The sequence below is a fragment of the Bactrocera oleae genome, chromosome 3, assembly GCF_042242935.1.
Source record: "Bactrocera oleae isolate idBacOlea1 chromosome 3, idBacOlea1, whole genome shotgun sequence".
Lineage (NCBI taxonomy): Eukaryota > Metazoa > Arthropoda > Insecta > Diptera > Tephritidae > Bactrocera > Bactrocera oleae.
The window spans coordinates 7,140,795-7,165,539 of NC_091537.1; the positions used below are offsets into that span (position 1 = coordinate 7,140,795).

The 24,745-nt window shown below is 32.1% G+C and overlaps 1 protein-coding gene across 5 annotated transcripts; it reads left to right on the top strand.

Annotated features, from left to right (window-relative positions):
* The first annotated feature begins 96 nt into the window (after positions 1 to 96).
* LOC106615604 (protein phosphatase 1L) lies at positions 97 to 24,509 on the top strand. Of its 5 annotated transcripts, none has more exons than XM_014231894.3 (7): positions 97 to 377; positions 5,046 to 5,229; positions 16,435 to 16,758; positions 22,481 to 22,763; positions 23,082 to 23,225; positions 23,286 to 23,458; positions 23,529 to 24,509. In XM_014231894.3, exons 1-7 carry the CDS (start codon positions 173 to 175, stop codon positions 23,890 to 23,892), a joined length of 1,677 nt encoding a protein of 558 aa, XP_014087369.2. In that variant the 5' UTR covers positions 97 to 172; the 3' UTR covers positions 23,893 to 24,509. The 5 variants fall into 5 exon arrangements, with proteins under 5 accessions (XP_014087369.2, XP_036214748.2, XP_014087370.2 ...); XM_036358855.2 differs by lacking the exon at positions 97 to 377 and adding an exon at positions 3,368 to 3,526 and having other exon boundaries at positions 4,670 to 5,229; XM_014231895.3 differs by lacking the exon at positions 97 to 377 and adding an exon at positions 3,371 to 3,791 and having other exon boundaries at positions 4,670 to 5,229.
* Positions 24,510 to 24,745: the final 236 nt, after the last annotated feature.

The window sequence follows — 24,745 nt, forward strand, 5'->3', positions numbered from 1 at the left end:
AATATCGAATTTATAAATAAATTAAGTAATAGTAGCTAAAAGACATTAATATTAAAAAAAATAACGACTATACTCAGTGGAAATAATTAATATAATATAAAACTAACGAAAGTGAATATATTAGATTTTTATTAAAAAATAAACCTAATTTATTGCTAAAAAAAAAATTTTAATGAGTCAGTATTATCGGCAAGAAGGTGAAAAGTGTTCGCACTTGAAGCTGGATTCTTTTAGCATTCATACAATGGATTTGAAAAAGTATTACCAGCGTCCTCAGACACAAAAACTTAACCAGCAACAGCAAACGAAGGCAACAATTAGTAGAATGGAGCTGCGAGCACACAACTCGCTGAAACGTCCACTTACTATAAATACAGGTAAATAGCTGTACTTACAAAGTGTAAATTCTCAAGTTCCAACAATTTCGAGTAAAGAATCTTATTTCCTGTTCAAAAAAATATCTCTGTATAATAATTTAATAATTTCCCTAATGAGTAGTATGTATGCCAAGCCCTTTAACTAACACTCGATAGATGTTAAAAGCTTTCCGGTGTTTAAAAGTGACAAAAATTATATAGAAAGGCATTTATTGTTGATTTGTAATTTATAAAGGAAGTAACTAATCTAACGCCTCCATGGACTTTAGTAAACAAGCTGGCAGATAGGCCCTGTTTTCTCAGCAGCTTTATTCATACACGTTTTTGATAACGAAAATGCAACAATACTATTCTACGTATTTGATGAAATCAAAAATATATGATTCACAAATATGTGACCACCAGTTTTTTGATGTGACAAAAATCGAATATTGACATGTGAAAAAGCGATCAAATTTTGGGTAAAATTCAACTTTTTTAAAAACGCCACCATTTTGTAATTTTTTGATTTTTTTTTCGACCGTAGGTTATTGTACGGACAATATCTTCTAGAGAGAAATTTTTTAGATTTCATCCACGAAGGGTGAAATCACCGCAGCAGTGGAGAACAACTTTTTTTAACGTGTAAAAATATTGAATTATTTTTTTCAAAACTTTCTTTTGTAGGCTGTCACACTAAGTGTATTCCCTAAGAGGTTTCTCATAAAATATTTCACATAAAAACATTTTCTAAGCACATTTTCCATTTTCTTAGAAAAAATTCTTAAAGGTTTTGGTTATAGGAGGTGGAAGCTGAAATATCCTTGTGTTTGATCAAATACGAAGAACTTTAATTATGTGTCACAGTATAATAATTAATATATATAATATATTTAAATAATTAAACATATAGACGAAAATATATGTACATACATTATTATAGTATACTTGCGATCAACAAAGTGTAACTATTTTTATTTTTTATTTGATTTTTAAACGGAACTCTAACCTTAGGACTTTGTAAGTCCTTATGTATGTAAATACATGTCTCTGCCCTGGGCATTCACCATCTGCATGTGTGTAAAGAGCAGAGGGTTGCATAATATAGGCAATTCACATATTTGTGAATTTTCAGTACACAGTTTATATTTAGGTGTATATACCTATAATACATATTCATATGTACATAATGGTTAAATTGTAATTCTATGTTTTTCTTGCTTTTCGTTTTTTCACGGTCAGACACCTTACATAGACTTAGGGCGCGCAAATATGTAATTATGCACTATTTGCTTATATAGTTAAATGTACGGAAGTAATTTTCGTATATAGAGAACAACTCTTGAGACCCCCTTTGCATACAGAAAAATGAACTGTAGGATGTGGTTTGCATGCCGAAGTCATTACTAACCCAAACTTATACCAAGTTAACCATATAAAGGGTGAAACAATTACTTTATTGGGGGGGGCGAAGTTTTAGTGGTCCAAACATATCAAAAATTAGCCTCTTAATAGGTTAATTTGGTGTGGTGTGAATTCATTCCGTTAGCACAATACTTGTGGGAGTGAACTAAACCAATGATCTATGATAATGAATGAGCTACGTCTGATCATCTAAGAAACATCAATATAAAATAAATTCAATATATATGTATATATAAGTAGGTATATATATTTTTTTTTAAATAAAAGTTCACCTACTGGAACATTTAAAATTCCGTTATATTATTAATATTACTGGAATATGCTTGTTGTGTGACCGCAGCTAACCACCAGTGACCAGACCCTCATTTATCTTTTAATCTACCAAATAACAAATATATGTATGTAAGTATGTACTTATGTACATACATTCGCACATCTGGCGTGGTTCGTAAAACGGTTTTGTTCAACCAACGGTTGTTTGCAACACCACTGCTACTCCTACAAAATGCTATTAAAATTTTAAATTCTGTAATTAGGTCAAAAATCATGCTATTTTTTGAGAAACTAAAGTGGCCTCGTCCGTTTGTGTATATCTCATAAACTTCTAAAGTTATATGAACCAAACTTAGTGAAAACATTTCCTTTCACATCCTTATTTTAATAGATAAAACTTAGCAGAAATAGTATAATGTTTCTCAACTCTCATCTCAAAAATAGTTGAAATCAGATCCCGAGATACCGCAGTATCTATGGTTGACTTTATATCGAATATATCAGTCAATCTGTAAAATAATGTATTGAAATTGAATGTGCCCGTTTTTCTGGTATAATGTTCAGTACGTATCCCAGCCCCCATATACCCAATATACTACTGAAATCGCTCCAGACCTTGGTCCACTCCCCATATACCTAATTGTAAAAGTTTCGGATCTCTGTTTTCTGCCGAACCGTTGAAATCAAAGTAATTGACTTTACGCATTTGTTTACACTTATTCTTCTTCTAGCAAAATAAATAAAATACGTCAGAGTGTTCCGTTAACGGTTGATCAGGATGCTTTACTCAATAATCAAACTCAGGGTACACTTTATAGAATTTCCCGTGCTATCTTGCCAAAAAATCACAAGTGTTTTCACATCCAAAGTATACGCACAAAGTAAAATATTATCATATAAATATATATTATAATATGATATTATAGTGCAGGCGACGTGTTAGTATTTGCTTACTTTACACCACTTTATACCACTCTGTACCGTTTCGATTACTCCTGTTGCTTATAGACTTGCCAGATTACATGTCATTACAGAAGTTTAAATAACAATAAACTGTGTTGCATGACACAACTTGATTAAACAAAGTTAGGACGTTAATTAGAAAACTTGTTAAACATAATAATTGAATAAACTTATTACTGTGCTTATATGTTTGTGAAATATCATATATGCCAAAATGTGAAAGCATTGGAATACACATTTTAAACGCTTCTGGTAAGGCTACACACAGCTGTCGATTTTATTCCCACCCGTTCCGTCGCTTATCACTTTGTTGTTGTGCGAAAACTTGCTGTTATTTTGGGGCTATTTGTGGGGCGAATTGGGAGCTCGTCTATTGCTTTGGCCAGTCGTCGATAAATTCCGTTAGTGTCAACAAGTGTGAGATGTGTGCGTGATGTCTACCGCATAAAAATAAAAATTACATTTTAAGTGAAAAGAAAAAAAAAATTATATGAGCGTTGCAGTTTTCAGTACGTTTACATCGAACGGGTCACCTATATGAAAAGGGCATTGCTCTCTCCTTACGAACTCTTCAAGAATTTTCAGCAAGTTGCAGGAATTTTCTTTTTTCATAGTAATAATACGTTTAAATGACCTTTGTTTTACATTAATTGACTCAGTTGATTAATACATTCGGCGGAAAAGTACGTCATTTTAAATAAAGAAATTCAAAAGCAAAAACAAAGAGTGAAAAGAATATTTGTGATTTTTTGGCACGCAACAATAACGACACCGGTGAGGCGATGTTTTGTGAAAAAAAATTATATTAGTTTTGTTGTTGGATAAAAACGAAGACAGTGTGTAATAAAATTAAAATATTATGTGAAATGCGAAAATATATACCAACAATCAAGAAGAAAATTTTGCTGGTGTTGTAGTCTGCACTTTCCCTCGTTAGGCAGATACCCCAATTGCGGCAAAAGGCATCGGGCACCGACGTTTTACTTTTACCAAAGAGTTTGATGAACAGTAGCATATGTTCTAGCCGTTTGTTTGAGGGATATCAGCGAATACGTGCTTAGAGTCTAATGATAATTTTTTGGTCACGGTTTATGTGACGGGAAGTGAGATCCCTAAAAATAAAACATTGGCGTTAAATTTAATAAATCTCATATGCGGTGTATTTAGTTTTAAATTTAAATTTTTATTTGGAAATATCCTTTTTCTAACCTATCTTTCAATCTATATGCGCATTAGATTTATATATATGCATATATGTACAAGTATCTACAAATCGCGATTGAATATTTGTTAAGAGCTTTGATTACTCACATCATGTACATCAAGATATCAGTTTCCTGTTTTAAACCTTTTAGCACCTTGGGAGTAAATGTAAAATTGTATGCACATACTATGTATATCTATATATTATTTTTAACTGTTGAGTAAAAACTTATACTTGACTGTATTGTTTGAAGGCCGCAAATTTATTTTATTTATTATGTGCCCAAAAACCTACCCACTTTGTAGGCACGACGTTGTGTACTCCAGTGTCAAACTCATTTATTATGTAAACGTCAGTGCGCCAAGTGAATTAAATATATGTATATGCTTATATACATTCAGTCGTATATTCATGTATGTACATATATTAATGTTTATTTTACCACTAGTCGAAACAATCGATATCACTACTGTGACCCATTAAAAGTAAACAAAAACTACAAGTCAGCTGTTTCAAAAAGTGTACTACTGAAACACACAACAAAAAAAACACACACATTAAATATATTAATAGAAAAAATATCCTTTAAAATCTAAAAAAATACAAGTGAAATTAAAGTCGACACATGGATGACGAGTTGGAGGATAAAGTCTTTTATCAAGCATACGTTTCCCACATGAAGATTCTATCGAAATTCGCTGTGGGCTTTTCGTCCATCAATTCGCCCTTGGCGTACATATGGAAATTATGTCGCCTCTATCTACTACGACCCGAAGTGATATTTTTCGGTGTGATTCTTTTCATTTTCTTAATTTACTTACAAGCTGTTGATGCCTGGAGTCGTGGCCTATTGGGGCGTATACAAACGACACTTGGTCGTCAGAAGGCAAATCGGCCGAAGTTGACAAATGAGGCAAGCGGTCATGGTGATTATCAATGTTGGGAAGAGGTGCGTCAACAAAGTGCCGTTTATGCGTTACTCGGACGGCGACCACGCATGGAAGACAGGTGAGTACAAAACAAAGAACAAAATTTTATTTGTTTGCACGCACAGTCATATGTACATATATATTGTTGAATAATTATGCACGTATTAGCTATAATATAATATATTCCATACACAGATTTTAGTTCAAAAAATTGTCTGCATTAATTAACACATATTACATACATGCATACATGTCAAATGGACACAATGCATGTAGGTCAAGGACTTTCTACGCATTGAAGCGAATAATCTTCATTTTTGTAGATAACCCTTACATTAGAAAATTAAAATTTATAGTGAGATTAGATAATTATTCTAGTACATAAAAGCGTAAAATAAAAATGTTTGGTTCACTATATACATATATACATATGTATAATTCAAATTTAAACTCATCAATCAACGGAAATGATTAATTTATGTGAAATCTATCTATAAGTGAAATACTGTCTACAGCGCTCGTTCATTATAATTAATTACTAGTTTTTGAGTAATACAAAATAATTACGGTGATAATAGTTAACTTTTAAAATTTATAAAATTTACGCAATTGAATTTTATACATACGCTTCAATATTTGTTTACACAAAATCAATTCTTTACATCATTCTAGATAATTCTTCAATATATTAGGAAATTCATAAATAGAAATTATTGTAAATACACTTCGCGTTAGAGACAGTAAATCACACATAAGATGTTGATAAGCATACATGCATAATCCCATAAGTGTCCATAAAGCGTTTGAACTTTCTACGCTAAAAAATTAGAAAAAAAAAAATTTCTTTAATCGGCTGATCGCTATAGACTTCCTAATCTCTTTTAAGTTATGAAATGTGCTAAGTTTGCAAAATGTGAGAGTTCATTGCGCTAAATACATGCGCACATACCTAAATATGTGCATATATATGTACGTAGAACACGCGCCGCTGATTTGTAATAATTTCAATCATGTGTGCAAGCTTAAATAAACGGTTGTATGTACATATGTATTTTTATATTTATAGGTGATGTGTTTATTTTTACTAAAATATACACTTTTATACGCATACTTATGTGTATTTTATGTATGTATATATGCAATTAATTCACATTGACGCAAAAGGCGGCACTGGCCCAACGCCTTGCTGCACCATTTACCTATGTAGACGCACACATACTGTTGCACATTTCAATGCGTTTTCATTTATTTATATCACATTGAGAGATGTAAACGCATCATATGAAATAAATCAACATTACAATTTGATTTTTAACATATAAAATTAGAAAAATATACATTGAACGGAAAAGATAAAGCAAAAGGAATAACTAATAATGGAAAATTATATAGAATCAAACTAACAATATAAATATATTGCATATTGCTATCTCAGTACTCTTAGCCGCCTATTTATCTGACATACTCACTCTTAACCGCAGCGCACTAACTGTGTTATTAGGTAATACGCAGTTTTGTAAAACTTAATATCGTGTTTAGTGGAAGATTTTATCTATTTTTAAACCTCGTATATAAAAAAATACTTAGCGTCTGTGCTCTGCCTTTACAGCGATAGCGAATTATATATATTCACATATATTAGGGTGGATCAAAAACAAAGCTTTTAATTTTTTTTCCTTACTTACCGCAAAAATGAAATGAAAAATAAATTCTGCTAAAGTTTGAACTCTTAATACTAAATTTTAACAGATGGCGCATACTGCTTTTCGATGTCCCATATAACTTCTTATGTTAAATATTCCTGTGTTATTTATATAGGAAATCAAAAATCACAAAGCGCTACCTGTTCATATTAATATTAAGAGCTCCAACTTTGCAAGATTTTTTTTTGTGTCATTTGAAACGATATTTTCATGGTATATAAAAAAAAAATTTAAGGTTTTTTGGTCCAACCTAATACATACATATGTATAATGATGTGCTGTAATGTATAGCCAGCTTTTATCTTTGTATATAAATATATATAGTATGCATGTAGAAAAGTGTACATATGTATACATTTAAATATGCATTATTTTATTTCTTTGTTATCTTGACAACTTTGCGGTTTTATGCAGTCTCCTTACCTATTCAATATCATTGTAATACTTTGGTTTAGATATTTGATACAAACTACATTCTATACACATATTATACAAACAAAAAAAAACATATAACATATACTATTATTTGCTGCAACCACATATTCACCCAAAAAATTGCAATCGTCGAAATACGTTGCAACAACTAAAGATAAATCTTGTACACATGTTGTAAATTAATTTATTCACAGTCTTTAAACAAAGTTGTATTCAGATTTCTTTGATATAAAATGTGCATACATATTAGGTAAATATTTGCACATGCATTTAAGCAAAATACTGTTAAAACTCATACGTACAAAATTTCTCGAAACGTATAATTTACAGTAAATACTAATAGCATACTTTGTGAAAGAGTATGAAGAGTGTAGATAGATGTCAATTACATGACGTCAACAATAAAAAAAACATTACATACATACAAACAAAAATTTAATCAAGTAATGATAACCGCTAATGGTTTCCAGTAATCTTCCATTAATTATTGCAGCAAAGTTCAAAATAATAATAACGCAGATCTTTATTTCAAATAGTGCTACATACAGTGTATACAAAGTGTACACAAGTTCGTTAAATATTTTACACAAAAAATCCTTCTCTACCCGAAAGCTGCAAATAATATTCAATATTGCCTTTCGAATTGTCATTGAAAACAATCCATAAGTGACCAATTCATTATTATTTTTCTTGAAGAACCCTGTTGTAAAGTATTTTGTATCTTAAACCCTTTTTCATGTATTTTTCGAAGTAATGGTCATCTCGACGCTGGGAGAAGTATGGAAAATGTAAATATTCTTAACCCAGCTGTTGGGTATAAAAGATCACATTTTGAAGGCGATAAAAGTTATTTGTGTTAAAATATTTTATCGAATCAAATAACCTTAGGTGACCATATTTTTTCCGGCAAAATCCGAGAGGGTTTTTTTAGTCATCGATTTTTTGCATATTATAATTCACTAAAAATCTCGACATATAATAGGTGAGAGAGCAACACAATTTTATTCAATTCTCCCTTTTTTTAATTTCTAAGCCCAGGACGTTTAACTCGCAATCCGGACTGTCTTGGCCAAACCGGGACGAATGGTCAACTAACTCTAACCACTTCTTTGCATGTCCGATGAATCCTACTCATCTAACATTCCTTATGATCCGACCTGACTTGCCACCCAAACAGGGTCTAGGCAACCGCTACAACAACAAAAACAACATATAAAGTATATTGGAACCCTACACCAGATCAAGTTGTAAAATAATTCGAATGTCAATAAAATAATGTATGTACTCTCAGTAAGAGAGTATAATTACGGTATTTAAAATGTATATTCATAGATTAATATCAGAAAGCATAATGGAAAACGTGCAATTAACCCGAAACTATTACCCTGAAAACTAAATAAAAAATGTAGAAAAAATGTTAACTTCGGTTGCACTCAAGCTAGAATACCCTTCACAAATAAAAAGGTTTCCATACAAAAACTTGAATTTGATCGGTCAGTTTGTAAGGCAGCAATATGCTGTAGTGGTCCGATTTGAACCATATGTTCTGAGACTTACATTGGTCCACGTCAAATTTCGTAAAGATATCGCCCGTTCCAACAAATGAGCAGCTTCTTTTGGAAAAAAGAACGTATGCAAAATTTTAAATTTAAGTTCGTCACGCTGATCATTTATGTATATATTTTATAGGATCTCCGACGTTTCCTTCTGTATGTTACAAGCTTCGAGGCAAAATTTACCCGGTGCAGGGTATAAACATACCTAAATGCCGATAAATATACAATACTTACGCAGATCAGATAAAGTCACGTAGCTTAGAATTATTGTATTTAATTAGGTAATTAAAGAACTACGTTTAGTTACACTATATGCTTACACTTAACATAAATCATATAATGTGGCAATCTACTCATTTTTCCCTCATCGATCGTTATTGATTACCGTTTTTCGTGCTCTTATCATTTAAGGAAAATAAGTAAATTTCATTGTAGTCATATATCCTTTCATGTATTTATTTATTTTTTTTCTATTTGTATTCAGAGATTACAAATAAAAGTCATTATATAGTCAGACATTATTATTTCCCCTCACTAATTACCATGTTTATTTCAATTCAGTGAAGTAGAAAAATATGCAAACGCCAGCAATAGCACCTCAATTCTCTGAAAATACTAGAACGTGTCTATAAAACCCCATTGGCGACCAAAAATGCTGATTATTTATTAATGATAACTTCAAAAGTTCTGAGAAATGGGTTGTTTAAACAAAAATTTCATCGAAAGCTCAGTAAATAATCTTATTAAAACAAGATACTTGTTTCAAAATTATTATTATTATTGAATATTTGTCATTAAATGTGACCTTTTTTGTTAATTTGTTTTGAATATAATATGAAGCATTTGAGCTGACTCAATTTGATTAGTGTTAGCATACTCAATTTGACAGCTGTCAAAAAATGAGTGCTAAAAGTGGATAATAATTCACTTTCAATCGTTTTTTTTTTTTACTTCGAAATAAAAATAATGAATTAACTTGTTAAAAACAACCCAGTTTTAAAGTATCATGAGTAAAATAGAAAACTTAGATCAGAGTCACTCAATTTCAACAGGTCTTGCTTTTCCTCAGCAAGATACGTGCCTCTGGTTGTAAGGAATCTAGCCGGTAATTTTCCGATTTGTACTCATGTATAGAAATCAAATGATGTCTATGAAAAATAGCGTATTTAAATTCGGATTTGAAGTGCATAAACACAAAATTCACTCAAATTTTTTATCAGTAATAAATACATAGCTAGCCAAAATCGTATAACATATAAGAAAACTAATTGCTATTGCAGTAATTCAAAACTACATTTAATTTATTTTGTGTATATTAAACTGGATTTATTTTATTTTGTTCTGACTAATCTAAATAATAAAAATTTTTATATAAATAAACGCCAAATTAATTTTATATCAAATTCTTCATGAAATTAACATTGACTTTCACTAAATGCAGAGGCAAATATTCTCAAATATTTATGTCATACATAAACATGCATATATTTTTATTTTATAATATATAAAATAAAAAATTATTAAATGTTGGTGTAGTTGCCTTTTCTATGCATACGTATATAATGTATACATTAATATTGTTTCATAATATATACATATATATATATATATATAATTTATACATATGTTCACATGTAAGCACACACGCCCACTAATTTTCTATATCGTCGCGAATGGCAGCAGCGTCGTTCTTCGTCACCACTTTCACGCCACAAAACGACATTTTTCAAATATCACACTTTTCATATGCTCTAGAGGAACATTTTTCAAAATTTTCACGAATTCTACTGCACACTTTTCTGTCACACGTACATGAAATCTACAGAATTAGACGCAGAAATAAAAAAATTGGAAATAAAAACAACATTGAGTCTTAAATTTTGTGTCTGTTTGTTATTTTTTTTTTTTTTTTTTTTGGACGCAATAAATTTTATTAATATTTCGTATACTTAGTATATAATTTCTTTATATTAATAATTCGGCTGCAAGACACTTGTTTTTCTTACTTTATAAATTTATTTTTTATCATGCAGTATTTTTAAATTTAGCTTTTTGTGTTTTCATTATCCTATAACATATACAGGCATGTTTATAATTTTTTGTATTATTTGATTTTCTTGAATTTTATTGCTCTATATTCTTATTTATATTTTACATACTATTTGTGTATCCATTTGCCACCATTTCATACGTATGCTTCATAATGAATTTAAGTATTATTGTTTTTTCTTATTATTTTTTTTTGCTCTTTAACTTTCACTTGCAATTAATTAAGTTCGCTAAAAGAATTATGTTCAGTAAACAAACATTTTTTTTCGCCTCTATGTGCATACATAATGCATACCAGATGGGCGCTATTGTGTATACATACAAGTATATAATAATATGTATATCTATGTATGTACATATGTGACTAAAAATAACAGGCCGACTGGAAAGTTCGTATTCTCTTGAAGAAAAACCTATTTTTTTAAATAATGTATTTTACTATGCAACAAAGCGATCGATAGCAAGCATAGTAATTTTTTAACTTCTCGATCGCATTTTGTAGAGCAAGTCTTGCTCGTAAATAATCCTCAGTTCAACGATTTCGCTCCTGTCAGGATTCTCTTGAGGTCTGACAACAGGAAAAGGTAGCTTCAAAATACCAAAACTTGCGTTACTCAAATTTTATTTATGCTTAAGGGGTTAGGTGCGATCAGCGCTTCAAAATACAATCATATATTTTTAATTTAAACAATTCGGCATATCAAAAATACATATTGAAACAGTATTTTGCGTAATTTGTATTTAAAAACTTCAAAAACTTACCCGTTGTTACTTTATCTCCTTGACGTCTCCAAAAAAAAAAATGTTCTTGCCGTGGCCGGCAGTACTCATTATTGATTCCTCTAAATTCAAAAACCAAAAATATTTCGTTATTACAGGGATACATCTCTCTTCGTTCTTGTTGGACAAAGGAAAAAAATTTGAGTTTTTGACAGACTTTGAACAAAAAAAAACACAAATTTTTGATCAATTTCGCCATGTATTGGCTGGAAAAAACTAGTTGTAATAAAAAAATAAAAATTATACGCTCAATGACTAGATAATGTTATTTCAAAGATGTGTGCTAAAATTTTAACAAATTCGCTTTATGACTTCTCAAGAAATCGTGTTCACCGACTTAAAAAATTGAGTTTTGCGATAAACGCGTTTAAATGCGAAGACCTGTTCTAACGTGGCATAATGGGCGGAACATCCGAAGGAGCTATCTATTAGAATTTTAATTGAATCGATTTGAGATTTTGGAAGCATATTTGAGACATATTACACTATTTAATAAGAGATAAAAAAACAAAATCGATTTTTTGAAATTGTTAAACCCACCAAAACTCTTCGGAAGCTTAGGTCTTAACAAAATATATGCTTCCAATTCTAATGGCCGTTTTGAATAAATTGTTTATCAAGCCATGTAATTTGTCTCTATTTTTATGCTGCTTATTGTTAAGCTAATGCTTTGAGAATTATCTCTCTGTAATAGTATTTGTACTTATATATATGTTTAACAGTGTAAAACTTAGTTTTCTAGGACTAATTATAGTACAGATGTTCATATACATTTTATAGTAAATTAGAGAGGTCAAAGAAACCGCTTTATCACTGGAAATATATCTGATAAATTGCTAAAATGAATGGTACACCCTTTATACTCTAACGATCATACCGCCGACATCGGCAATGATCCTGAGTGAAATTTTTTTCTGAAATCATAAAATCAAACATTATTTCACTTAAGAGAGTTTTTTTTATATGGTAGATAGAAAGACTTTGATCTTTTGGTAATTCAAACAACATCCATGACAATGACGCTTCAAAAAATTTGTGAACTGTTTTGCAAGGATTTTCGCGTTAAAATGGTCTAAAAATAAAAATCGATTTTTTTAAGGCTTCTTCGGGTGCTTCCTGCCTTAAGCTCCATGAAAACTAGAAAAACGTTTCTTTAGAATGGAGATTTGTTTTAAGAGCATATCGGATAAGCGGCAATTACTATATTCGGTTATAAGGGTGTATGGAAAGTTGCCACATATTAAAGATACAATGGCAGTACCTCTTTCAATTAACTTTAATGATATACACCATCTAATTTGTGCTCATATTTTTTATGCGTCTTATACTTATTACCAAAATTGAGGTACGATAAGTATAAATTCACTTTCTATCAGCTGAAAGGTCACCTCTTTTCCATACAGGTGGATGGCTGCTATAACTTGTTCCCTCATTTATAGTTGTATGCGACTGTAATTTGTACCCCTGCGCAAAATATTAACTGTGACGTACACAAAAAAGTCTGCAAAGCTTCCGTTCAATTCCCACTATTTTCAATCAAGTTTCTTTCCTATTTACATACATATGTATTATGTTATAATTACACTTACATACATATATATATTTTTAATAAACATAGCAGAATTTTTAATCACTTCTATAGTTCAAGTTCATTGCCACACGCATTAATAATATGTTTTAGTATATGAACTTAACTTTGTATAAATATTTTCGTATTAAGGTTTTTAAATCACAACATTTTGTCAAAAAACTTCCATTGTTGTCAAATTAATTTTTGGTCACGCTTAGTTATCAACTTTCTTCGCAAGTCGAAATCATCATTCTCAGTAAGCGTGCACTTTTGATTTTAAAACAGATTTATCAAAGAAATGCCTTGTCTTTGTCATGCTAGGCGTGATTTTGCAAACCTCATTCGCATTGTTTATATTTTAATGACACCATTACTTCTTGGCTTTGTTTTCGATGTTTCCCCATGTGCAATTATCTTATTGAAGGCTGATTTTCGCATGTAAGTACATCTGCGATTTTTACACTGCAGCCGTGCCTTAGCAACTGATAGCTAATGTTTATGCAAAAATTTAACTGGCAATTTTTAATTTTTCATTTCCAAACAACGCAACCGCATTATGTTATATACTATGTGCATATTGGGAGTATCTAAAATCTAAAATATATATGTATGTATATAAATACCGGGTGGTTTACTTTCAAACTGTCTAAGAATATCTCACTGAATTTTTCGAGATTAGTAAGATTCCAACTCAACGATCTATAAAATATATGGCCTCTCACTCAACACATGAACCAGATGTTGAATGGAAATTATGGAGCACACCTAGTGTGAAAATAAACAAAATAACCATTTTTTTCCAAATTTCAATAGATTATACCTTTAACAAGTATGAAAGTGTTAAGTTCGGGTGCAACCGAACATTTCTTACTCTTGCAACTTGTAAAGGTCAACGCCGGCTAAATACCTTCAGGTGACATACGCACTGGTGTCCACAAATTTGGTGTCCAGGGTTTTTGAAAAGCTATGATCCGATTTCGACAATTTTTGGGCGTAAGATGAAATACCTTGATGACACTACTTGTGCAGAGTTTGAATCGGATATATTGTATTTATTCATTTGTATATTGGAAAGTAAAAGAATCAGATGAAATTTAAAATTGTGTTCTATGTGAAGGAGACGTGGTTTTTGTCTGATTTCAATTATTCTATTCTATTTTTACACTGTATTGTAGAAAAGTCAGAATAATATTACATACTGAATTTGGTTGAAATCGGTCAAGTAGGTCCAGAGATATGGATTTTCACCTATAAGTGGGCGATGCCACGCCCATCATACAAATTTGACACCGGCTGCTATAAAGCGCTCTTTTACTATTTCGGGTGTAAAATTGTAGTAGTTTTTAACAAAACCGTTATATGGGGAGATGGCGGGGTTATAATTCGATTTCATCCAGTTCGGTAGTGGTTCTTATAGGATTTGTCCTAAGCGAATCTGGTTATTGTAGCTTTAATGGTTTAGGAGATATGTAAATTAATCCAGGTCCATTTTTTCAAAATTTTGAGCGCACATATTTTGGAGCTTAGCTATGGCATTTTATATGTTTTCGATTAATGGCGTTTTATGGACATGGACAGTGGTGCAATTATCGTCCGCATTTTTTGCAAGGAACAAGTGTACCAAGTTTCATCAAGATATATAATTTTTTCCTTAAGTTATGGCTTGCTAGGACGGAGGGACGGACAGTCACTCGGATTTCAACTCGTCTTGTCATTCTGACCATTTATATATACTTATACAACTCGATATCTATATCGATTCGTTTTAGGTAATATAAAGCACCGTTAGGTGAACAAAACTATTCTACTCTGTTGCAAGAGTATAAAAATAGCATACTAAAATTTAAAATCGGAAAGTTTTTGAATTTTTCTCAAAACTACATTATTCAAATTTGGTTGAGTGACAAATGATCCGATTATCTTAAAATGTTTTTGGCATGTTTTGTACCATATATATGTAGTTGATCAAAACTCGAATTTTGGCAAGCCAAAAACGACCAAAATTTTGGGTAAAATTAAACTTCGCCATTTTAATTTTTTATGGCCGGAAATATTATTATATATATACTTAATATACGAGGTGTGTTTAAAAAATAACGGGAATTTTCCTTTTTTAAACAAATATTTGTTAATCCGTCTAGATTAATGTTGTCATCTCCATTCGTTATTGTGAACTTATGCCAGCGTTTCTTTCAATCGTCAAAACACACCAATTTTCCATAAAAGTCAGTCGATAAAAGCAAAATCCGACCAAAAAGACATAATAAAATATTTTTAAAACATTTCAACCGACCTAACCCTAATAATTAAATTTTCTTTTCATTTATGAGAATATTTTCTTTTATTGCACTAAGTTTTTAATTACGTCGAACAGGTTGTCATCAACATTAATGTTGTTGTTGCTATAGAAGAATAAAACATTACTAAATAGTTTTAAGGGAAAACTTATATGTGATTCATAGCCGCAAAAGTTTTGAAAATATGAGATTTTAGCAACAACCCAAAGTGAAACTGTCAAATTCTCTTTCTTTCATGACGTCACAACCTATTATTTTTCTGTCAAACACAAGCCAAAAAAAAAGTAATTACTTTCCATAAATTCTGAACTACCCTCATAAATTCTTAATTATTTTAATTGAGTTACTTGCCTACCTTTTATCTCGCTCTCAAAGTAGTAATAATGGCACCTATCACCTCATCATCACCTAGTGGCGTATGCCAGTTGGACTCGGACATAGTAAACAAAAATTTCAAAACAATTTTGCCATTAGCTAATTACTGCACACGACAAAAAACCTGAGTGGGCGTCAGTGTCGCACCACTCTCCTTCTTCTTCACTTTTCCTTACATTTTGAAGGCGCCGCGACCAGACTTCTTCATTCACAACGAAATCCCCACAATCCATACAAAATAAAGCCACAAATGTTCAACGCGTGTTAAGTATTACTTGTAAAAAGTATTTATGTAAGTACAATATATATGTACGAGTATTACATATTGAATATTTATATACCCACTTGCAAACAACAACACACTTGGTATTACTCAACAAATAATCCGTGAAAGATTGCTTGTTTCTATTTTTATACATTTCTATTTCCCATTATCAATCAACCACCTGTTCTTACACCTCAGAATCTTTAATGATTTACTTTTTTTTTTTTTTTTGGTTTCTTCACACTTTTCATCAGATACATCATCGAAGAGAATATCAATAACAATACAGGAATCTCGTTTTTTGCCATCTTCGATGGTCATGGCGGTGAATTTGCGGTGGATTTTGCAAAAGATATTTTAGTGAAAAATATTTACAATAAAATTATCGCAACAACAAAGCTAATGGGCAATCAACAACAGCTGTCTGAAAGTAGTAAAAAAGCAGCACTCGATGCTGATTACGCAGAATATGACGCGAGTCCATACCTGAAGCGGAAGGCAAGCCGTAAAGATGAAAGCAATAAGGAGAATAATGAGCCGTCAGTGCGTCGACGGGACAGTCTGCGCAAGGCACACAGGTAAGTTTACTCATGCGATATGCTTACTACATATATATACTAGAGCTCTTAAAATTATTCGAATAACCTGAAAACCGATTAGTCGAATATCCGGTTTGTAACCGTTTGTACGAATATTAATCGAATAGTCGTTCAACTGCGGCTATTTGAATAGTTGCGCTGCTGCGAGTATTTGAATAAATGAAAATTATTTGCAATAAAATCAGCCTTTGATTTTGCCCTTTTTGTATTTTTTTTGTTATTATTTTTTTTTTATTATTTTTTTTGTTATTATTTTTTTTTTGTTTTTATTTTATTTATTTTTTGTTTAATTTTTTTTTTGAATGAACGCTTACTATTCGAAAAGTTGTCAACGAACAGTTAACCGAATATTCGACAACTTACGACTATCCAGATAGTGCAAAGCGAATATTATTATTCGAATCATGCCCTTACCGGTTAATCCGGTTAGTCGTTTAGTCGAATACCAAGAGCTCTATTATATGTTTACATATAATATGGTATATGTATGTGATACTTAAGGCGAATATGAGAGGTCACAGGTTACTCACTCGATGCATTAGTAATATGCAATTAGCCGCTGACTATCTGCCCTTGAAATACATATACTTTCATGTTTATACCTACACACATAAATTTAGGTGGTTCGTTAGAAAAAAACTAAATTTTGTTCTATTGTTTTTTGATGGCGTGAGAAAACATTCCTCAATTAATTTGAATAATGTAGTCGAGTTTGTGGTCGAATATAAATCGGAGTCCATTTCGGTTACATAGACCCGACTGTCATGGAATGCTTTCTGAAATGTGTTTCTGCATTCCGCTTTCTCTTCGTTATATTGTCGTAACTATATTCTACTTCTGTGACCCCGAAATTTTAACCTGTTTTGAGAGCTAACCTATATTTTGTGATTTATGAATGATGGCTGAATAAGTTTTTAGCTGCTGATGTAGTTGTTACAGTGGCCTTCTTTCGAAAGAGTTTTTGCTAGTGAACTGATCAATTCAGTGTGGCTATGTAATCACTCTTAGTCTCCTAGATGTGCTGTACAACATGTTAGATCGGAAATTATTGTTCTAGGCGGATGGTCTGCACGGTTGTTTTCTGCATAATAAAAACAAGCATCGTAGGATAAGTACTTCAATAGCCATCTGGCAGTATAAAAGCATGACTGCAGCTTCTTCATTTATATCAAAAAGGTTGGGTCCCAGTAGGTAGTAGTCCCTCAAAAACTGTACCGGACATGCATTGGTAATCGGTTGCCAGCGATGTTTTTGATTGTAATTATAGCTCTTGGGCAATATTTTGAGGATTTTGATATGTCTCTGTACAGTTGTCGCAAAAGAGATCGTAAAAGGCATGGCCGCTTTATTTTTAAACGTTTTTTTTTTTACTTTTTCGGTCTTTCATTTTGGTGCAGTTTATATGGTTGTCCGGATTTCCTATTAATATTGGTAGAGTATGAGTCTCCTTTACCTGTAATAGTAAGCAGGGTCCCAGCAGAGTTCTCTAAAGCTATGGGAGTGAAGATTCAGTTATAATTATATTTTAGTTATTGGAGATATTTTTGAATATATGTATATTTTCGGAGAACGGCTACCATTTTGTGTTCGTTTGTGTAGCAAATTGCCGGTTTGCAATCAGAATTTCAGCGGAAAATGAATTGTTCGTTTAGTATTAAAAGAAAATATTTTTCCTTTGCACTGCAAAAAGTACACCCAAAGTAAACACATCAAATTGTATGGTCAAAGGCATAATAATAAATCAGGGCAATACAATTTCGTTGGCATAAGAAAACAAACAAACTCAAGCTGCGCAAAAAGGCCAAGATAAATTCGAATTAAATATGTATGAGTTAAAAAAAAAGAATGAAAAAATGAAATAAAATAAAACTTTTGCGAATAACAATTGACGCGCTCGTGATGAGAAATGTACAGCATAAGATTGCAGAAGGCAATTGAAAGCGTCACGCCCTCGCCGCTGATCGAAATTAACGCGCTAAATGTTTTTAAATGCAAAAATCCGGACACATGGCGTCAAGACGATTCAACCCTCCTGCGAACTGATAAACTCGTGGAAGCGTATCGTACATATATATATATATATATATATAGAATATAATGCATAAGATATAGCATCTATTCAGATATCCGCTAGAAAAGTGAGTGAACGCACGGCATTGTCAATGTTATTGTTTTGTGTATAACATACAAGTATATATCACAAGTGGATATTTAGGAAGAGAGCTATATACCTATATTATATATATACGCCGCAATCTTCGTAGACACTTTCCTTTTCGTTGTTGAGTCTTACTTCGATTTTTGCAAAACAGAGCATCGTAAATTTGTACTATTTTGCAAATTCAGTCTCATCTAAATCGTAGTCGTAGAATATAATGTCAAATTTGCATTGTAAATGCTTAGATGGAATTTTTAAGCTTACATCTTATGAAATTTACATGATTTTCATAGGATTTCAACCGTTTATAGTTCGCTTTGCCATTGTTAGAGCCTTAAGGAGTTACATGGGTTTCGTCGAGCAAAAAACGCCCTATTTTCAATAATTTTTTTTTTCATATAAAAAATTAAATATTTTATTCAAACTTTTTATTATTCCGAAGATACCTATTTAATAAAGATTTTGTGAAATTTTCAAAGAAAAATATTCAAAACTCGGTCATTGCGACGTTATTTCCGACAGTCCCTCGTATAAAAGGTGCTTCCGCGTTAACAGCAGAACATCTGACAGGTGAAAAAAAGGGAAAATTGTATTTTTGGCAGACGTTTTTACAAAAACATGCAAATTTTGGTGAAAATTTCTCGACGTTCTTGTTGTAATTGAACAAAAAAATAAATCCAAAGATCTGTGTAAAATTTCATTAAGATTGGTTGAGTAATTCGTGAGAAATCTTGACAACCGACTTTGACTTCACAGTTGCGAGAAAAACGCGTTTCAAGTTTTAAGTGACTATATAGCTGGCCTCGAGCGCGCAACTTTTCAAAGCTGTATCTTCAAAACTTTTAGTGGTATCAACTTGAGAATTTAGGACAATATACTAGAGATGCTATAGACATCAATAAGACAATAAAGAAGAACATTTCAACCTACGGTGAAGAGTCTTTGGTTAGATTCAAACCCGTCTGCTTTCTGTTACACGCTACAACGCCTATAAATATGCATTTACAATTCCATAATTCGTTTTGGAATGTTAAATAATATATCTGGAGTGACCATTACTTAAAGTGGTGTTTTGCCCAACATTCAGGACAAGCTTGCGTATTTTTTAATTCAAAAAATTATGTGATTAAAAATTAAATATTTATTTTTTAATCCAAGGCGTTTAGGATTAAAGACTTAAAATTGAAAATCTTACTATTTGATTTGAATGAACGCCAAAAAATTTTAATTTAACAGTAAATAATTTTTCTAATTCTTAATTATATGCTTAAGATTAAAATTGCATTATTAAGAAATAAAAAAATATTTTTAATCCCTTTTTTGGAAGAGAAAAGTTCAGCTTGAATCAGTGTTGCAAATAATGCATTAAAAAAAAATAATTGAATTAAAATTTGAATACAATTTTTTTTTAGTTTGAAATCCCAATTAAAAAATAAATAAAAAATGGTTAATCCTGCAAACGGAATTAAAAAAAATGTAAGCCCAAAAACCGGATTAAAAAATAAAAATAAATTAAAAATAATTTTTTAATCCGGTATGCAGGATAAAAAAAAAAAAATTTTAATCCCATATTTGGGATTACATATGTTAATTCAATAATTTTTATACAATACATTATTTGCAACCCTGATTCAGGCTGTACTTTTACTAAAGATAACTGAGAATAAATCATACATTTCGATCTCGACGAGTCTTATTATGAACTTAAAATTTAAAAACAAGACGGCGGCTTATAAAAGCCACACACAATTTTGCTATTTTCTTAACCTTATCTCGGCAATGAAAATAATTTCCAACTGGGCGATTTCAGCTGGTTTATCAGCACATAGCATTGACTTGACGTAACTACTTACAAAGTAGTTTATGAGAATTCAGCGCAAACTAATTCGTGACTTATTCACACATTTTAAATATTGTAGCCTGAAAATAAAATTTTTATTAGATAGTTAAGTAAATAGTTCACATATACAACAATGCATCTCAAACCATGTCTTTAACTAACGAGGTGTGATAACTTTGAATATATTTAAGTACTAAAATTTAGTTGAGGAGCGCTTTTAGTGAAGTGAAGACAAATAACATTTTTTTTGCATTCATCTGATTCGCCGATACATTTAACAAATCCTACAAATCCTTGCTGAAATTTTGTGCCAATAAAACAAGCATATTTTTCCCTTAATTGCTTGCAAATCTTTTCCCTCTTTTGAAGTGACTCATAACCTTTCAAAGACAGATCATGACTACAGATTAAATATACAAAACCTTAGCCAACTCAAGATTATTATATAAATCCAATCCAATCTTCGTGTATGTTTTATGTTCTCCATACAAGCATCTTCCAATACTTTCGTTTTGCGATTTTTATCTCTGGCCACACAACCTATTCAAGTGCGTACTGGTTTTACCCGACAGCGGTCTTTTTTAACGGGGTTTCATATCTTCTAGATCGTTTTACATAAGCTTTACTTGCTTTTTTAAGGCGCTTCAAACTAGCGTAGATCTAGTTTTGCTTAAGTTTTTCACTACTCCTGTGATTCGAGCTTCTTCGTTCAGTATTAAGGACCCTATAAGTCTTACATTTATAATCCAGCAAAAAGTAACCGTTTTGTTTAACAATTTGTTGTTGTTTTGAAGGTAATTTCATAATGCCATTCTCATAGAAACCCTGTTGCCCGATTGGCAAAAAAACTGGGACAATGATTTTCACAAGCTTCTTTTGAGGCAAATTTTTCATCAGCAAAATCACCTGTGCCAAATCACTTGCTCTCAGGTTTGGATCATAAGGCAGTTGCATAAGAACATTCGATTAACTATCAATCGATGTAGATGGCCTGGCGTTGTCCTGATTAAACAAAATACCTCTCCTATTGGCCAAAGTTAGCCGCTTTTAGGCGATTGCTACCATCAGACAGTCCAATTGTAGACAGCACAGGTCATACATGTATACCGAGTCAAAAAATCAACAAACTGTCTGAGAAGATTTTTTTACTGCGAAGTCTTAACTTTCTAACGCTCCGATCGCACTTATACAACGGAAGATTCAGCTTTATAAAGCCATCTATTGGAAAAATCATAGACCTTTACTTGTGTTTCCGTTTAATCATCATTCTATATAGTGATATTGAAAACAAAAAAAAACGTTAGCCTTCACAAATACAATTGCTCCATACAAGAACTTGATTCCGATCGTTCAATTTGTATGACAGCTATATGATATAGTGGTCCGATATCTGCCGTTCCGACAAATGTTCAGCTTCTTAGTGAGTAAAGAACAGGTGCAAAATTTCAGATCGATATCTCATAAACTGTGGGACTAGTTTGTATATATGTATATATACAGACAGACAGACGGACATGGCTTAATCAACTCAGCTCATCATGCTGATCATTTATGTATGTATATATTTTATAGAGTCTCCGACGTTTCCTTCTGAGTGTTACAAACTTCATCTACACACTCCTTTTTAACAGAACCCGATCAATTACGAATAATATATTTTATATATATTTTTTTAATATTTTCTCTTACATAATTTCTAACAGTACCGCAGATGATTGCAAGACACCCTCTGGTGGCAAACAACAAAAGGACACCGATGTCTTCACTTCCAAACTGAATTCTCTAATGCGCGGCAGCAATGCGGCCAAGGAGGCTCTATTCGGTGGCGGTAAGGATGCTGGCAGTGAGGGCGGCAAATCAAATGGACCACCACAGAATTTCGACGCCAAATGTTACATTGAAAATGGAAAAATTAATTATGGCAAATTAATTACAGACGAAGTCTTGGCCGCCGACTACAAACTGGTTGAAGCAGCAAAGAAGCAGGTGTGTACCAATTTTGATACGACAATGGTTGTTCCCGTTTTCCGGTCCTAGTTTTGTTTAGTTTCCTTTATCACGCTGTTGTCGTTCGCGATCGTGAGACTTTTTCTTTCCATTCAAAATCTGAAGAAGTTGCTCAATGGTAAGAGATTTAATTCGATTAAAGAGTTCGTAACGAACAAAGATTTCTTTTGGGTACCATTATAGAGAAGAAATAAAAAGAATAGAAGAAGAAAGAACAGCCTTCGTACATGCTATAATATTGAAAAATAAATGAATTTCCATTTTTATAATTCTAAAAAAATTTTAATTTCATTTTAGACCAATATTGCCGGCACCACAGCACTGATCGCCGTCATCGAGGGCAGCAAACTGACCGTTGCGAACGTTGGCGATTCGCGTGGTGTTATGTGTGACTCACGTGGAATAGCGATACCGCTGTCATTCGATCACAAACCGCAGCAGGTAAGTACTCTACATACTCTATGAAATTAATAATATGTCATATGCGTAATTTTTCCACAGGTGCGTGAGCGCAAGCGTATCCACGATGCTGGCGGCTTCATCGCATTTCGTGGCGTTTGGCGTGTGGCCGGCATATTAGCGACGTCCCGTGCGCTCGGCGATTATCCATTGAAGGACAAAAATCTAGTCATAGCCAATCCGGATATATTGACCTTCGACTTGAATGACCACAAGTGAGTGAGCGGTAGTCTATTTAACTATTTTGATATGGAAATTATTGTCTTGTTTCATATTCTTTTCCAGGCCCTTATTTCTGATACTCGCCACAGATGGTCTGTGGGACACCTTCAACAATGAGGAGGCCTGCACTTTTGTCAAAAAGCATCTACACGAAGCGGACTTTGGCGCCAAAGCGTTAACAATGGAATCATATCAACGTGGTTCAGTGGACAATATCACCGTGCTGTTGGTAGTTTTTCGTAATGGCGATTATCGTATCAGTTCGGCCACAACAACGAGTGCAACTGCAACGAAGACCCGCAATGCAGCTGCGGCAGCCTCACTGTCTGCTTCGGCGTCGTCAACTAAATTTCCCGTAAACAATAATGCAGCGAAATTTCCCGTAACAAATTTAATTCGTTCGAATAGTGGCGTCACCGCAAAGTAAATCTTTCTTATTGTACAAATTATACATATGTACATGTCTCTATATGTATGTATGTATATATGGATATTGTGTCAACATAAGGAAGAAGTTAAAGCACGCCAATTGACCAGCGTTAGTGAAATTAGGAAAAAAAAAATGAGGGTGGGAAGAAATATGTATTTTTAAAATTATTTATGTGCCCTGTTACTAGTTATTAAGCATTTCTTTCTAAACCAAAACATATTAGAATGTGAGATATGCATATATGCATATAAAAAGCAAACTCGCTAATAATACATTACGTTATATTTATCTATGTATGTATGTATTGAATATAATAGCACTTTTTTATGCAACACTTCAAGAAAGTCAAGTAATATTACACCTGCAACAATATTATATTAATTTATCTACACCAAAGCGAACAAGCGAGAAGCTACTCGAAACTTGTTTCAACACTGCTTACCTTCGTATTTATTCGGTTTTCAAGAAATTGCCTTGCAAATTATGAGTATGTGCATAAGAACCCCCTGATAATTTAATTATATAAATTACGAACTATATTTAGGAATTTTTAAATTTAATAAATACACGAATGTTTAACGAAAATATAATAAAATTGAAAATAAAACATTAAATTTAGTTGTTTATTAGGCCAATTTTATTCTCACAAAGTGGAAAATTTTTAAATTCCATCATTGCTAACAAAAGTATTCTATTTTCAAAGCAAATTATCGCCGCGATCGCAAAATCATCGAAATCGATAACGCACCAATAAAAATCGCACACAACACAATCACAGTTGAAACAGAAATGTGAACAGCCTAATTTCTACCAGGCGCGCAAAGTGCAACAGAAAGTGTCCCGCGCAAAG

Excerpts from the sequence above, each read along its gene's own strand:
- LOC106615604 (XM_014231894.3), top strand. The coding sequence starts at position 173 with ATGAGTCAGTATTATCGGCAAGAAGGTGAAAAGTGTTCGCACTTGAAG. Across the intron at positions 16,759-22,480 it reads AGTCTGCGCAAGGCACACAG|TACCGCAGATGATTGCAAGA; the intron begins GTAAGTTTACTC and ends AATTTCTAACAG. Across the intron at positions 23,226-23,285 it reads TCGATCACAAACCGCAGCAG|GTGCGTGAGCGCAAGCGTAT; the intron begins GTAAGTACTCTA and ends ATTTTTCCACAG.